The sequence below is a fragment of the Lepus europaeus genome, chromosome 21, assembly GCF_033115175.1.
Source record: "Lepus europaeus isolate LE1 chromosome 21, mLepTim1.pri, whole genome shotgun sequence".
Classification (NCBI taxonomy): domain Eukaryota; kingdom Metazoa; phylum Chordata; class Mammalia; order Lagomorpha; family Leporidae; genus Lepus; species Lepus europaeus.
In genome coordinates this window covers 59,281,078-59,294,327 of record NC_084847.1, presented here as the reverse complement: position 1 = coordinate 59,294,327, position 13,250 = coordinate 59,281,078, and the positions used below count along the sequence as shown (strand labels likewise).

At 64.1% G+C, this 13,250-nt stretch overlaps 1 protein-coding gene across 2 annotated transcripts in view; it reads right to left on the bottom strand.

The window, feature by feature from the left end:
• The window catches only part of MAD1L1 (mitotic arrest deficient 1 like 1), a 312,783-nt gene that overhangs the window by 179,437 nt on the left and 120,096 nt on the right, over positions 1–13,250 (bottom strand). For both annotated transcript variants that reach the window (XM_062179870.1, XM_062179871.1), the window contains exon 11: positions 6,027–6,171. In XM_062179870.1, the coding sequence (XP_062035854.1) occupies positions 6,027–6,171 (145 nt within the window). The remainder of the gene's footprint in view (positions 1–6,026; positions 6,172–13,250) is intronic.

Genomic DNA, 13,250 nt, shown 5'->3' with positions numbered 1-13,250 from the left:
AAGAGGCCTCGAGGCCCAGGGCAGCCTCCTCGGGGTCTGACAGGGCAGGGCCGAGGTCTCCAGGTGTGGCCAGGGGTGTGGACGCGCGGCCTGGAGCAGCGAAGCACACGTGGCCGGGGAACGGCTTCATCACCACTGGCAGGGCGGGCGTGGGCGCCTGCTATGGACACGCTGCAGACCCATCTCGGAGGGACGGTCAGAAATGACCCGTCAGCGCCGGCCGATCAATACCACCTCCTCGCCGGCACGGAGCGCGCCCGCCAGCGCAGCACGGGTCGGCGTGGGGCCAACTCGGAGCAGAAGACGCCTTCCGCTCCTACCCTGCTAAGCGGAGAGTGGAAATTTCCTTCCCTGGGAGCTCAGGCTATGAACTTCAAGGACACCAAGCCCAGGAAGGAAGCTGGGCACAAACTTCACAGCTGCCCAGGCACTCAGCTGGACAGCGAGGGGGCCCAGGACCACAGGGAGTGAGCCCCTCCCACTCATCAGCCGTCACCCCCGGCCCCTGGACCCGCTCTAACACGGCGGGATCTGTGCTGTAACACAGGGTGCCATCGGAAAGGCACTGCAGCCCATGGAGCTTTGGTCAGAGCAGAGGGGCCGGCGCTGTGGTGTAGCAGGTAAAGCCACCGCCTGCAGTGCTGGCATGCCATATGGGTGCCGGATCGAGTCCCAGCTGCTCCACTTCCGATCCAGCTCTCTGCTGTGGCCTGGAAAAGCAGCAGAAGATGGCCCAGGTGCTCAGGCCCCTGCACCCATGTAGGAGACCCAGGAAAAGCTCCTGGCTCCTGGCTTCGGATCAGCCCAGCTCTGGCTGTTGTGGTCATTTGGGAGTGAAACAGAAGATGAAGAGCTCCCCCCACCTCCTCTCTGTAGCTCTTTGAAATAAAGAAATAAATCTTTAAAATAAATAACTAAATAGACCGAGCAGATAGCAGGAACCGGCACCTGAGAACCCCCAGCCCCGCTGGTGACGCACGCACAGGAGCACTGCACCTGCAGCTCCCAACTGCTGAGCTCCCCTGGAACGCTGGCGGACTCCTGCGGACCGGCAGCCGAGGCCGGGCAGGTGGGCCACGCTCTCCAGCCCTCCCAGCCGCCCGTCAGTGCCCCCGGCTGTGGGGCACCCATGCCACTTCCCAACCCTGGAGGAGCAAAGGCAGCCCCCGGGTGCCACGCACAGGTGAGGGCCTTCCCGGCGGGGTGAGCAGACGCTGCTCCACAGAGGCAGAGCTGCGACAGGAGAGGCTGGAGAGATGTGAAGTGTGAGGGACCGGGCAAGCCCTGGGAAGGCACAGGGCAGCCTCCACGGCCATGCAGAACTGTGTCAACGGCCCCCCAGGAGCCTGAGGCAGGGCCCCCGAGCCCCGTCACGGCCGTGGAGAGGGGAGCCAAGCCTGGGATGGGTCTCCTGGGAAACAAGCACGCCCAGCCCCCAACCCTCATAACGGCGGGGGGCGGGGGAGGCGGGGAGGGAGTTCTGAGTCACAGCCCAGGGGGACCCTCGCCCTCCCAGGACCCCAGCCATCCTCACCCCGCTGACAGGTTCCTCACCCGGCAACCCAAACCAGCCCCTCAGAGAGGAGCTTGTCCCTGCAGGCAAAGACAAGGAGAGTGCTGGAAAGAGATGACCTTGGCCTTCCAGGAGCCTGCCTAGGCTCCCAGTGGACACGGAAGACCAGGACTCCAGTCACTGAGCTCGTGGTCACTGCCTGAAACCAGCAAACACACTTGTGGGCATTACCCAGAGCAACAGCCACACACACACACAGGACACGAGCAACTTTATTTGCAGTGTGAAAATGTACGGCAAAAGTCAGGGGTTAAAACCCATGGTGCAGGGCTGGCGCCGCGGCTCACTAGGCTAATCCTCCGCCTTGCGGCGCCAGCACACCGGGTTCTAGTCCCGGTCGGGGCACCGATCCTGTCCCGGTTGCTCCTCTTCCAGGCCAGCTCTCTGCTGTGGCCAGGGAGTGCAGTGGAGGATGGCCCAAGTGTTTGGGCTCTGCACCCCATGGGAGACCAGGAGAAGTACCTGGCTCCTGCCATCGGATCAGCGCGGTGCGCCGGCCGCAGCGCGCCTACCGCGGCGGCCATTGGAGGGTGAACCAACAGCAAAGGAAGTCCTTTTTCTCTGTCTCTCTCTCTCACTGTCCACTCTGCCTGTCCAAAAAAAAAAAAAAATAACAACCATGGTGCAGCCACACCAGGGCCTCTGGCACGCCGACGAGAAGGGAGCGGCCGGCACACACTGTGCAGTGGGGCCAAGGGCACGCGCCACGGGACCCGTGTCCCACAGCTGGCGGCTCCTCCTGCGCCCTTCAGCAGGCAAGCTCATTTGGCAGACACACACGTGAACTGAGTTTTCTTAACAGGCATTTCCCCTGAACCCCTGAAGTCCCCACAAAGGCTGTGAGGTTCCACCTGCTCGTCACCCTCGAAGCCACAGCGGTAGAAACGGAAGTTGGACGGCAGCCGGCAGCATCGCGGTGCCGGGCAGCGGCGGGGGCAGCCAGGCAGCGCACAGGCACCAGCATGGACTGCTGGGCCTCCATGCTGGACCGTCCCCAGCCCACGGTGTCTGGACCTGGGACACTGTGACCTTACGACGGTGCGCAAGCATCCACAAGCCAGCCCGCTGCACGTCCCTCTCTGATACGTCTGTGGGCAGCGCGGCAGCTCTGAGCAGCACAAGCACCCACCCACACGGCCAGCTGCTCCTGAGAGACACCGGCCAGTGGTGACCAGAGGGTGGGAGCGACTGGGGCAGCGCGGGGGTCCGAGGAGATGGGGTGTTTTGGCACACAAGCACTAACTTCCGCTCACACCGTGCCGAGACTGACCCACCAACTGAACCCAATGTGCCTCACTCCCACGTGCGGCTGGGGGCAGGCATGGCTGGGTACGGGACATGTAGGAACTTCTGAACTAGCTCCACAATCAATCAAAACCCAATGAAAGTCTGAAACCAGACAGGAGCGCTCCCCGAGGCTGCCACGTGCAGCACCCAGAGCCAGGCTCTGCCCTGGAGCACCAGACAGTCCTGGAGGGGACCCAGCTGGGAGCCCTTCCTCCACAGCACCCTCAGGAGACCAGAACCAGCAAGGCCAGGTGGTCAGTGGACCCTGGGCTCGACACAACGCCCCATGAGCTGGGCACCAGGCAGAGACAAAGGGCTCTGGGCATCCAGAGACAGAGTGACCATCCCACCTGGGGTCAGAGGGGCTCCTTCCAGACCGATGGAGAGAGAAGGAGCATGGGCAGAGCCCAGCCCAGGTAGACAGGTGTACACACACACACACACAGCCCAGGTAGACAGGTGCACACACACATAGCCCAGGTAGACAGGTGCACACACACAGCCCAGGTAGACAGGTGCACACGCACACAGCCCAGGTAGACAGGTGCACACGCACACAGCCCAGGTAGACAGGTGCACACGCACACAGACCAGGTAAACGGGACGCACGCAGGTGCACACGCACACAGACCAGGTAAACGGGACGCACGCAGGTGCACACGCACACAGACCAGGTAAACGGGACGCACGCAGGTGCACACGCACACAGACCAGGTAAACGGGACGCACGCAGGTGCACACGCACACAGACCAGGTAAACGGGACGCACGCAGGTGCACACGCACACAGACCAGGTAAACGGGACGCACGCAGGTGCACACGCACACAGACCAGGTAAACGGGACGCACGCAGGTGCACACGCACACAGACCAGGTAAACGGGACGCACGCAGGTGCACACGCACACAGACCAGGTAAACGGGACGCACGCAGGTGCACACGCACACAGACCAGGTAAACGGGACGCACGCAGGTGCACACGCACACAGACCAGGTAAACGGGACGCACGCAGGTGCACACGCACACAGACCAGGTAAACGGGACGCACGCAGGTGCACACGCACACAGACCAGGTAAACGGGACGCATACAGGTACAGGGCCCGGAAAAGCAGGTGCGTGCAGGTACAGGGTCTGGGGCACACAGCGAGCACAGGTCTCACCCACGCGCTCTCCACATGAGCCGCACTTAGTCTCCCGGCCTCCACGTGGATGGCAGTGGTCTGGGGGATGCCCAGGGTCAGCAGACGAGGCTGATGTCTGCTCACCCAGGCTCGTGTCCTGTGGGTGGCACCGTCAGCACACATCGCTGGCCACAAAGCCACAGGGCGGGCACAGTGACAGCAGTGGTGGCCACACACCGGCCAGCTAACCTCCTGCTCCTTGAGCAGCCTCGTCACAGATTGGTCTAAGTCCCCCAAACTCCCTGTGTAAGCCACACCCTACTGGTGGCAACACTGGGAGGGGCCTCGTGGTGTGATGAGTGTCCCTGTGAAAGGGACCCCAAAGAGACCCCTTACTCCAACTGGGAACACAGCAGGAAGGTGCAGACCTGCAGCCTGGGGTTGGGGGAGTCCGGGGGGAAGGTCGGGGCAGCCCAAGCTCCTGGACTGGCCCTCTGCTCCGCACCCCTCATCACGGGGCACAATGCAGCCTCCATCCCACGCTGCACGGTCAGCAGGTCAGGGTGCCCCCACGCCACAGCGCGGCCTCCATCCCACGCTGCACGGTCAGCAGGTCAGGGTGCCCCCACGCCAGCACACACACGGCTGCTCCTGCTGCCGGGAGCCCACCTGGACGTCGCCCGTCTTTCCTGCTGTCCCGAGTCTGGATAGCGACACTGGGTGCACCTTGATGTCACTCTTCCCCCGTTGTGGTTCTGCAAACAGCTTTCGAGAGCAGTCAGCACTCCAGGTCTCTGCCTGCACCACCACAGGCCGTGCCGTGGGGCCATGGTGGCACCGCTGACCCTGGTTGCAGCCGCCACCTCTCCCACAGGGCTGTGGCCAGGCAGGCACCTCCCCTGGGCCTCACACGCTCTGTGCAGCAGTCACACACGGCGTGGGGGGCACACGCAGGGATGGGTACGGCCCTCGGAACCTTGCTCCCATGCGTGCCCCAGCCGGGGCCCCACAGACGGCGGCGTCTTTGCCCGAGCAGCAGAGGCCAGGGTTGAGCAGCCTAGAACCTCAGAGTCAGCGCCCAGAGCCTGGACAGTCGGCCCCGTCCATGCCCCAGGAAGCCCACAGGAGGCCAGGAGGACGGGGTCTTCCTGATGGACAAAAAGGACACCTTCACCAAGGAGCGCGCTGAAAGTCACAAGGCGTCCCCTGAATACCTAAGTGTTTGGTTGCTAAAAAGCTTCAGAACCAGGAGGAACCCACGGCAAAGAGCCGAGGTCCTTGTCAGAAACGGCCAATAACAGCAGGCGCTGGTCAGCCAGGCCCTGTGCCTGCCGGTGCAGCGCCCTCGCCTCGTCCTGTGGTCCAGGTGAGCCTCAGGACAGGCGGATGGGAGCTCCATCCTACCGCAGCTCGGGCCCACCAGCAACGTTTCCGGTCCCACACGGAAGCTTCCTTCATGCCCCAGCAGCCTCTGCTCAACGTGCCAGACACGAGAACAGTAAAGGGGTCATGGGCACAGCTGCCCCGCCGAGGCGGGACACAAGCACGCATCCCGCCCTGTGCACCTGGACATAGGGTGGCACTGCTTCCTTCCAAACCCAAGGCCACTGTCCCGTGCGCTCACTGCCGGCTCACAGCAAGATGGCCACAAGGCCCATGGTGTCCAGCACGCTAACCACACAGCAGGAGACACAGGAGCCTGCAGAGGGTCGGCAGTGCCTGGCAAAGCTGTACTGGGCCACGTCACCAGGCCGGAGGGAGACCCAACAGTGCAAGAGGTGGGAGAGGAAGCAGGAACGGGGGACCCGCCCCCGGTTCTGAGCCCCACAGGGAAGACAGCCTGGCACAGGTGTGGCAGTGCAGGTCCAGTACATGGCCCTGCCGGCAACCCAGGGTGAGAACCGACCAAACTGCAGGGTCCCGGGCAGCTCTGATCGAGGGACCCCGTCTGCCACCGGGGCTTCTGGTGTGCCTGGCTCCACGGAGCCCTGCAGGAGGGATCGAGAGCGGCCGCGGAGGTGCCGGGCGCCGGTGGACCTGTACCTTCGTGAGCAGCAGGACGCGCTTCTGTAGCCTCCGGGCCAGTGCCTCGTGGGCCTCTCGCTTCTTCCTCTCCTCCAGCAGCTGCCCGCTGACCTGGCGCACCTCCTCCTGCAGCTGCTGCTGGGCCTTCTCCAGGGCCCGGGCGCTGGACAGGGAGAGGGAGAGGCACAGTGGTGAGGCCCGGGGTGAGCGCCCCGCCGCGAGCCCTCCCGCACGCCCCAAAATAGAGCTGCACGTGCAGCCGCCTCACCTCATTTCCTGGCTCCTGAATAGCCAGTTAGCGCCTTTCAGGAGTTTCAGGATTTCAAACCGGCACCCAGGGTGCTCCCAGAACGCGGAGGGAGAGGGAGGGGAGCTCCGCTCCACACACAATGGGCAAGATTGTCAGCCACCAGCGCGGCGGGACGGGGCTGGTGAATGAGCTAAATTGCCAGCGCAGCAAAACCCACGAGCCTGGTGCAGCTGTGTGGAGACGGAGCCGCGCCCACGGCTGCACCAGCACGGACCGCGGCTCCTCGGGCAGGGCTGGCAGGCAGCCCACGGCGCGCCTGCCCACGCGCTGGCCGACGCTTCCTGTCACCTCTGCTTCCAAGGATCCCCTTCCGTCCACACTGTCCGCGGCCGCCACGCTCCGGTAAGGCCTCTGGTGGCCGCCCCCGCTCACGGGCTCACTTCCCGCCTCCCGGCACAGCGGCAGAGCACCTGAGCCATTCACCCCCAGCCCCTCACGACACCGCGAGCCCTCGGGGCTGCTCTCTGCGCTGATCGCCTGCACATGCTGCGCCCAGTGAGGCCCTGACTGTGGGACTGGGCAGTGACTCCCTGAACACAGCTGGACCCCATCCCCGGGCTGCGGCTGAGGGGGATAAAGAGGGCGGGACAGGCAGGCCCCAGGCCTTCCAGGACCAGTGCACCGCCAGTCGCTCCATGAAACCCCGTGAAACCGTGGCAGAAATCACGGTGCCCGTGCTGTTTTTAGCAGTGGAACGCTTTTCCCAAAGAAAATCTTAACAAAATCTCAAAAAGCTAAAACAGAGAGTGAGGGCTGTGTCCCGGGGGACAGTCTGTAGGAACAAGGCTGCCTGGGGCAGGGCCATGCACGCCGGCCCTCACCCCGTTCCGGCTTGGCTCTGACCACAGGGACAGCAACCGTGCTCTCTCCAGCAGGCTCTGCAGAGCCGGGCATGGCGGGAGGGCGGTTATTAGAATTCAGTATCACTCTTTAGGCACTCACGGCATCATGGGAGAGTGAAAAGGAACCAACATCTAAGGAACCCTAGGAGGCCCCTGCTCAGAGCACCCAGACTGGCCCTGGCAGAGCCTCGCAAGGCCACGGGAGCTGATGCCGACGTTCCAACATGGACGACGCCAGCACTTCACTGAATCTCACCAGCGGAGACTCTCACTCCGAGACTGCGGCGCTGGCACCACCCCACCCAGCAGCCCCCAGCACCCACGGGGGCAGGCCCAGCGAGGGCAGCTGGGAGCTCCCTCCCACGCAAAACTCCTCACAGGCCAACCTAGCAACGTGGGGCCGGGACACTGACTCCTGGAGCCTTGATCAGCTGGGGAGCCTCACGAGCGCTCTACGTCACGGCTCCCGTGCTGAGGGTTTCACTGGAAGATCAGCGCACTGCCTGCGCTGCTCCAACAGCCCTGGGGCTGCTACCACCTTCCGGACAGCGCATATGCGACGCCTGGCGGGGCGCTGTGAGGAGCTGTCCTTCCTCCAGGCGGCAGGTGAACGAGCCCCAAGACCTGCACTTCGGGAGTGCAACACCCTGAGTCCACCGTGGGTCACGCCAGGGCTGCAGCCCTCAGCACCCAGAGCAGGTGCTGGCCCACCTGGGAACAGAGCAGGGCAGTGCTCCCCACCCAGAGCAGGTGCTGGCCCACCTGGGAACACAGCAGGGCAGTGCCCCCCACCCAGGGCAGGTGCTGGCCCACCTGGGAACACAGCAGGGCAGTGCCCCCCACCCAGGGCAGGTGCTGGCCCACCTGGGAACACAGCAGGGCAGTGCCCCCCACCCAGGGCAGGTGCTGGGCCACCGGGAACACAGCAGGGCAGTGCCCCTCCCACCCAGGGCAGGTGCTGGCCCACCTGGGAACAGAGCAGTGCGGTGCCCCCACACAGACACCCAGAACAGGTGCAAACACGCACAACTATGTGGCTATGCTGACCTCCTTCAACCCCTGGGGCTAAATGTTCTAAGGACCGTGCTCAGGAGAGCAGAGCCAGGCCGGGAAGCCCGGATCTGTCGGAGCTGGCTGCCAGCCACTCCTGCAGCAGGGCCTGTCCCAGCCCGGGACAAGCGCAGGCTGTGCAGGGCACACTGGGAGAGCGGGGAGCTCCAGAGGACAGGACTAGGCCCAGCGGGAGGCACTCTGGTGCTGTCCCAAGAGGGGAACACACTCAGTGATGGAGGACAGCAGGAGATACAGCCTCCGAGCACTGCCCTCAGGGCCCAGCCCCCACCAGGCCGCGTGGCCACATCTGCCGTGGGCCTGCATTCCCGTCTTTCTGAAGGACAGAGAGACTCCAGCCTGGGCACCTCACGGGGACACAGCAGCGCGCCTCTGCAGGCTCCCACCCACCTGGTCCCCTCACCACACACAAGGCGGCTGAGGCCGGCTCAAACTGCCCTCAGCAGGGGGCCAACATCCATGGCAGCCCCTAGGCCTCCACTCTGCCAAAGCCGGGTGCAGAGAAAACTGCCATGTAACGCATGGCGCACTGGGCACTAAGCTTCCAGGGTTAACCAGCACAAAGGCGCGAGGGCTCCCGGACAGCGATGGGGTGCAAGAAGCGCCGGAATACACCTAACCTCAGCAAGCCAGAACAGGACCTGAGACCACGGAGCGGGGGTGGTGCTGGAGGCTGAGCCCCCGTGGCTGATGTGAAGATGGGCACAGCCACCGGGGCCAGAGCCTCTGGGCACTGGAAACCCACAGACAGGGCTCGACGCTGCTGGGGAGCCCACGAGTGTGGCTGAGGGGCCCGCAGGGAAGGAAGCAGGCAGGAGGCCACAGGCACCCCTCCGCCTCACCACGCTGAGGGCCCGTGGAGGCACCAGCCGGCGGGAGACGGAACCTAGTTACGGACAGCGGGCAGAAGACAGGCAACAAACAAACGTGTCGTGAGGCACGGCAGAGGGAACAGAAGGCGAGGACGGGGGACACGGCAGCGAGCGGGCAGCCCTGGGACCCGCGTCTCCAGGGCTGGGAATGTGGAGGTGGCCTGCGGGCTTGAGGCTGGGCCAGCTGACACAGGAGCCAGGTCAGGGGAGGGGGCCTCCCAACAAAGAGCTCAGGAGATTGAGAGGGGGCACTGGGGACAGAAACAGGACACCGGCACCCAGGAGCAGCGCCGCTGCTGGTCACAAAGCAGGAAGAGGAGGGCAGGGCAAGTCAGGCCAGTGCCTCGGGCAGCAGAAGGCCCAAAGCCTCCTATTTGTCTTGAAAGGCAGAGCTGTGGGGGAGGGGAGGGGAGGAGGGAGGAGAGAGGATCCTCCATCTGCTGGCTCACTCCCCAAACAGCTGCCCCAGCTGGAGCTGGGTTGATCCCCAGCCAATCCAAAGCCAGGAGCCAGGAGCTTCCTCCAGATCTCCCATGTGCGTGCAGGGGCCCAAGCACTTGGGCCATCTTCCATTACTTTCCCAGGCCATTAGCAGGGAACTGGATGGGAAGTGGAGCAACTGGGACTCGAACCGACGCTCACGTGGGATGCCAGCACTACAGGCAGCAGCTTTACCTGCTGCACCACAGCGCCGGCCCTGTGGCTACTCTGCTTCTGATCCACTTCAATAACGCACCTAGGAAAGCAGGGGATGACAGCTCAAGTGCTTGGGCCCCTGCCACCCGAACGAGACCAGGAGGGAACTCCAGGCTCCCGGCTTCAGCCTGGCCCGGCCACAGCGGTGCAGGCAGCTATCTGGGGGATGAACCACCAACTAGAAGATCCTCCCTCCCTCCCTCCCTCCCTCTCACTCTTTCAAATAAATAAATCTTTAAAACAAAAAAACAAACAAAAAAAATAAAACAAAAAATAAAAAAGCAAGAGACTTGTGGCACGCCCACAGGCCAGGCCAGAGCCCCGACGGCCACACCCCGGGTGTGTGTGTCTGCGGGGACGCGCTCTGCCTCACCGCGGCCCTATCTTTTGAAGCACGGAAGAGAAAACTCATAAAAAATTAAACCTGCACTTCCATGCCCAAGTTGAACTCTGAGGCCACTGGCATTTCCGTGAGCCTCTGGGAGTTCAGAACGAGGCTCTCAGCTCTGAAGGCAGGAGCTGGGCAAGTGAGCCCATCAAGGCTGTCTGAGCAGCGCGGCCGCACGCCGGCTGACGCTGCGCGAGGCCGCGAGGCCCACTGTCATGGCGTCTCCATCAGAACTGCCCACCTCCGTGGGACAAGGAGGGGACAGGCTGCCTCGCTGGGCGGCAGGAGGCCTCCAACAGCCTCCTCGAACACACCGCTGGCTCCAGCCACGCAGCCCGCGTACTCTGGGTACGTCTTTCCCGGCACCCAGCCCTCCGGAGACGCACAAGGCAAAGAAGGTACCTGTACAGACACCACGAGCCCCTCCCCCCCCCCCCGGGGCAACGTGGCCACGCAGCACGCAGGGGGAGGCGTTGCGTGGTGGGAAGCACAGATGAAGACACCCAGGCCCAGCTCCACATCTGTGAGACTCTGATGCCCCCGTGACGGTGTCTACAGGGGGGCCTTCGGGTCTCCAGGCCACAGCCCTTGGGAAGGGACCCGCGTCCTCATCGACCTCCCCCTCTCTCCACCCTGAGAGCCTGTCTTCCAGCTGAAGGGGCCCTCCCACACCTCACACCTGTGAGGCCCGATCTTGGACCTCTGAGCTCCACGAATGTGAGAAACAGCATCTCCATTAGCTCCCAGGCCATAGTTTCTTCCCCCAGGAACCCAAAGGGAAATCAGTAAACCTAGGGTGGCTGTCCCCATGCCAGCAAAAGGGTGCACAGGAAGCGTCATCTTGGGGTGCCGGGAGACACAGAGGGCGAGCCCTGTTGCTGCAGGCTCCGTGAGCCGTGCACGCGGCCTTGAGACCCGCACTGCTCTCACAGGACACCCCTGCACAGCCTCCCTGTGCACTCCTGAGCCCTGCACTGCTCTCACAGGACTCCCCCTGCACAGCCTCCCTGTGCACACGTCTCTGAGCCCTGCACTGCTCTCACAGGACTCCCCCTGCACAGCCTCCCTATGCACACGTCTCTGAGCCCTACACTGCTCTCACAGGACTCCCCCTGCACAGCCTCCCTGTGCACCTCGGCTCTGAGCCCTGCACTGCTCTCACAGGACTCCCCCTGCACAGCCTCCCTGTGCACACGTCTGAGCCCTGCACTGCTCTCACAGGACTCCCCCTGCACAGCCTCCCTGTGCACACGTCTCTGAGCCCTACACTGCTCTCACAGGACTCCCCCTGCACAGCCTCCCTGTGCACACGTCTCTGAGCCTTACACCGCTCTCACAGGACTCCCCCTGCACAGCCTCCCTGTGCACCCCTGAGCCCTGCACTGCTCTCACAGGACTCCCCCTGCACAGCCTCCCTGTGCACACGTCTCTGAGCCCTGCACTGCTCTCACAGGACTCCCCCTGCAAGCCCCCCCTGTGCACCTCGGCCCTGAGCCCTGCACTGCTCTCACAGGACTCCCCCTGCACAGCCTCCCTGTGCACCCCTGAGCCCTGCACTGCTCTCACAGGACTCCCCCTGCACAGCCTCCCTGTGCACCTCGGCCCTGAGCTCTGTACTGCTCTCACAGGACTCCCCCTGCACAGCCTCCCTGTGCACACGTCTCTGAGCCCTGCACTGCTCTCACAGGACTCCCCCTGCACAGCCTCCCTGTGCACACGTCTCTGAGCCCTACACTGCTCTCACAGGACTCCCCCTGCACAGCCTCCCTGTGCACACGTCTCTGAGCCTTACACCGCTCTCACAGGACTCCCCCTGCACAGCCTCCCTGTGCACCCCTGAGCCCTGCACTGCTCTCACAGGACTCCCCCTGCACAGCCTCCCTGTGCACACGTCTCTGAGCCCTGCACTGCTCTCACAGGACTCCCCCTGCAAGCCCCCCCCCCCGTGCACCTCGGCCCTGAGCCCTGCACTGCTCTCACAGGACTCCCCCTGCACAGCCTCCCTGTGCACCCCTGAGCCCTGCACTGCTCTCACAGGACTCCCCCTGCACAGCCTCCCTGTGCACCTCGGCCCTGAGCTCTGTACTACTCTCACAGGACTCCCCCTGCACAGCCTCCCTGTGCACACGTCTCTGAGCCCTGCACTGCTCTCACAGGACTCCCCCTGCACAGCCTCCCTGTGCACACGTCTCTGAGCTCTGTACTGCTCTCACAGGACTCCCCCTGCAAGCCCCCCCTGTGCACCTCGGCCCTGAGCCCTGCACTGCTCTCACAGGACTCCCCCTGCACAGCCTCCCTGTGCACACGTCTCTGAGCTCTGTACTGCTCTCACAGGACTCCCCCTGCACAGCCTCCCTGTGCACCCCTGAGCCCTGCACTGCTCTCACAGGACTCCCCCTGCACAGCCTCCCTGTGCACACGTCTCTGAGCCCTGCACTGCTCTCACAGGACTCCCCCTGCAAGCCCCCCCCCCGTGCACCTCGGCCCTGAGCCCTGCACTGCTCTCACAGGACTCCCCCTGCACAGCCTCCCTGTGCACCCCTGAGCCCTGCACTGCTCTCACAGGACTCCCCCTGCACAGCCTCCCTGTGCACACGTCTCTGAGCTCTGTACTGCTCTCACAGGACTCCCCCTGCACAGCCTCCCTGTGCACACGTCTCTGAGCCCTACACTGCTCTCACAGGACTCCCCCTGCACAGCCTCCCTGTGCACCCCTGAGCCCTGCACTGCTCTCACAGGACTCCCCCTGCACAGCCTCCCTGTGCACACGTCTCTGAGCTCTGTACTGCTCTCACAGGACTCCCCCTGCACAGCCTGCACGTGACCTGGGAAGCTCACGTGCCCACCCAGGCAGCAGGGTCTTGGGCAATGTCATCATGGAGTGTACCCCCCCCCCCAGCACCTCAGTTCAAGTCACAAGGGTGGCTCCTGCTCCTGGCCCAGGTCCCCTGCACACTGCGATGGATTCTCCATCAACACCCCTCCCGCTGTGGCCGAGAGGCCAGAGGTGGCGCCTGTCTCTCACCACGCCGGCCGGGAGCTGACTCAGAACAACCCTCTACA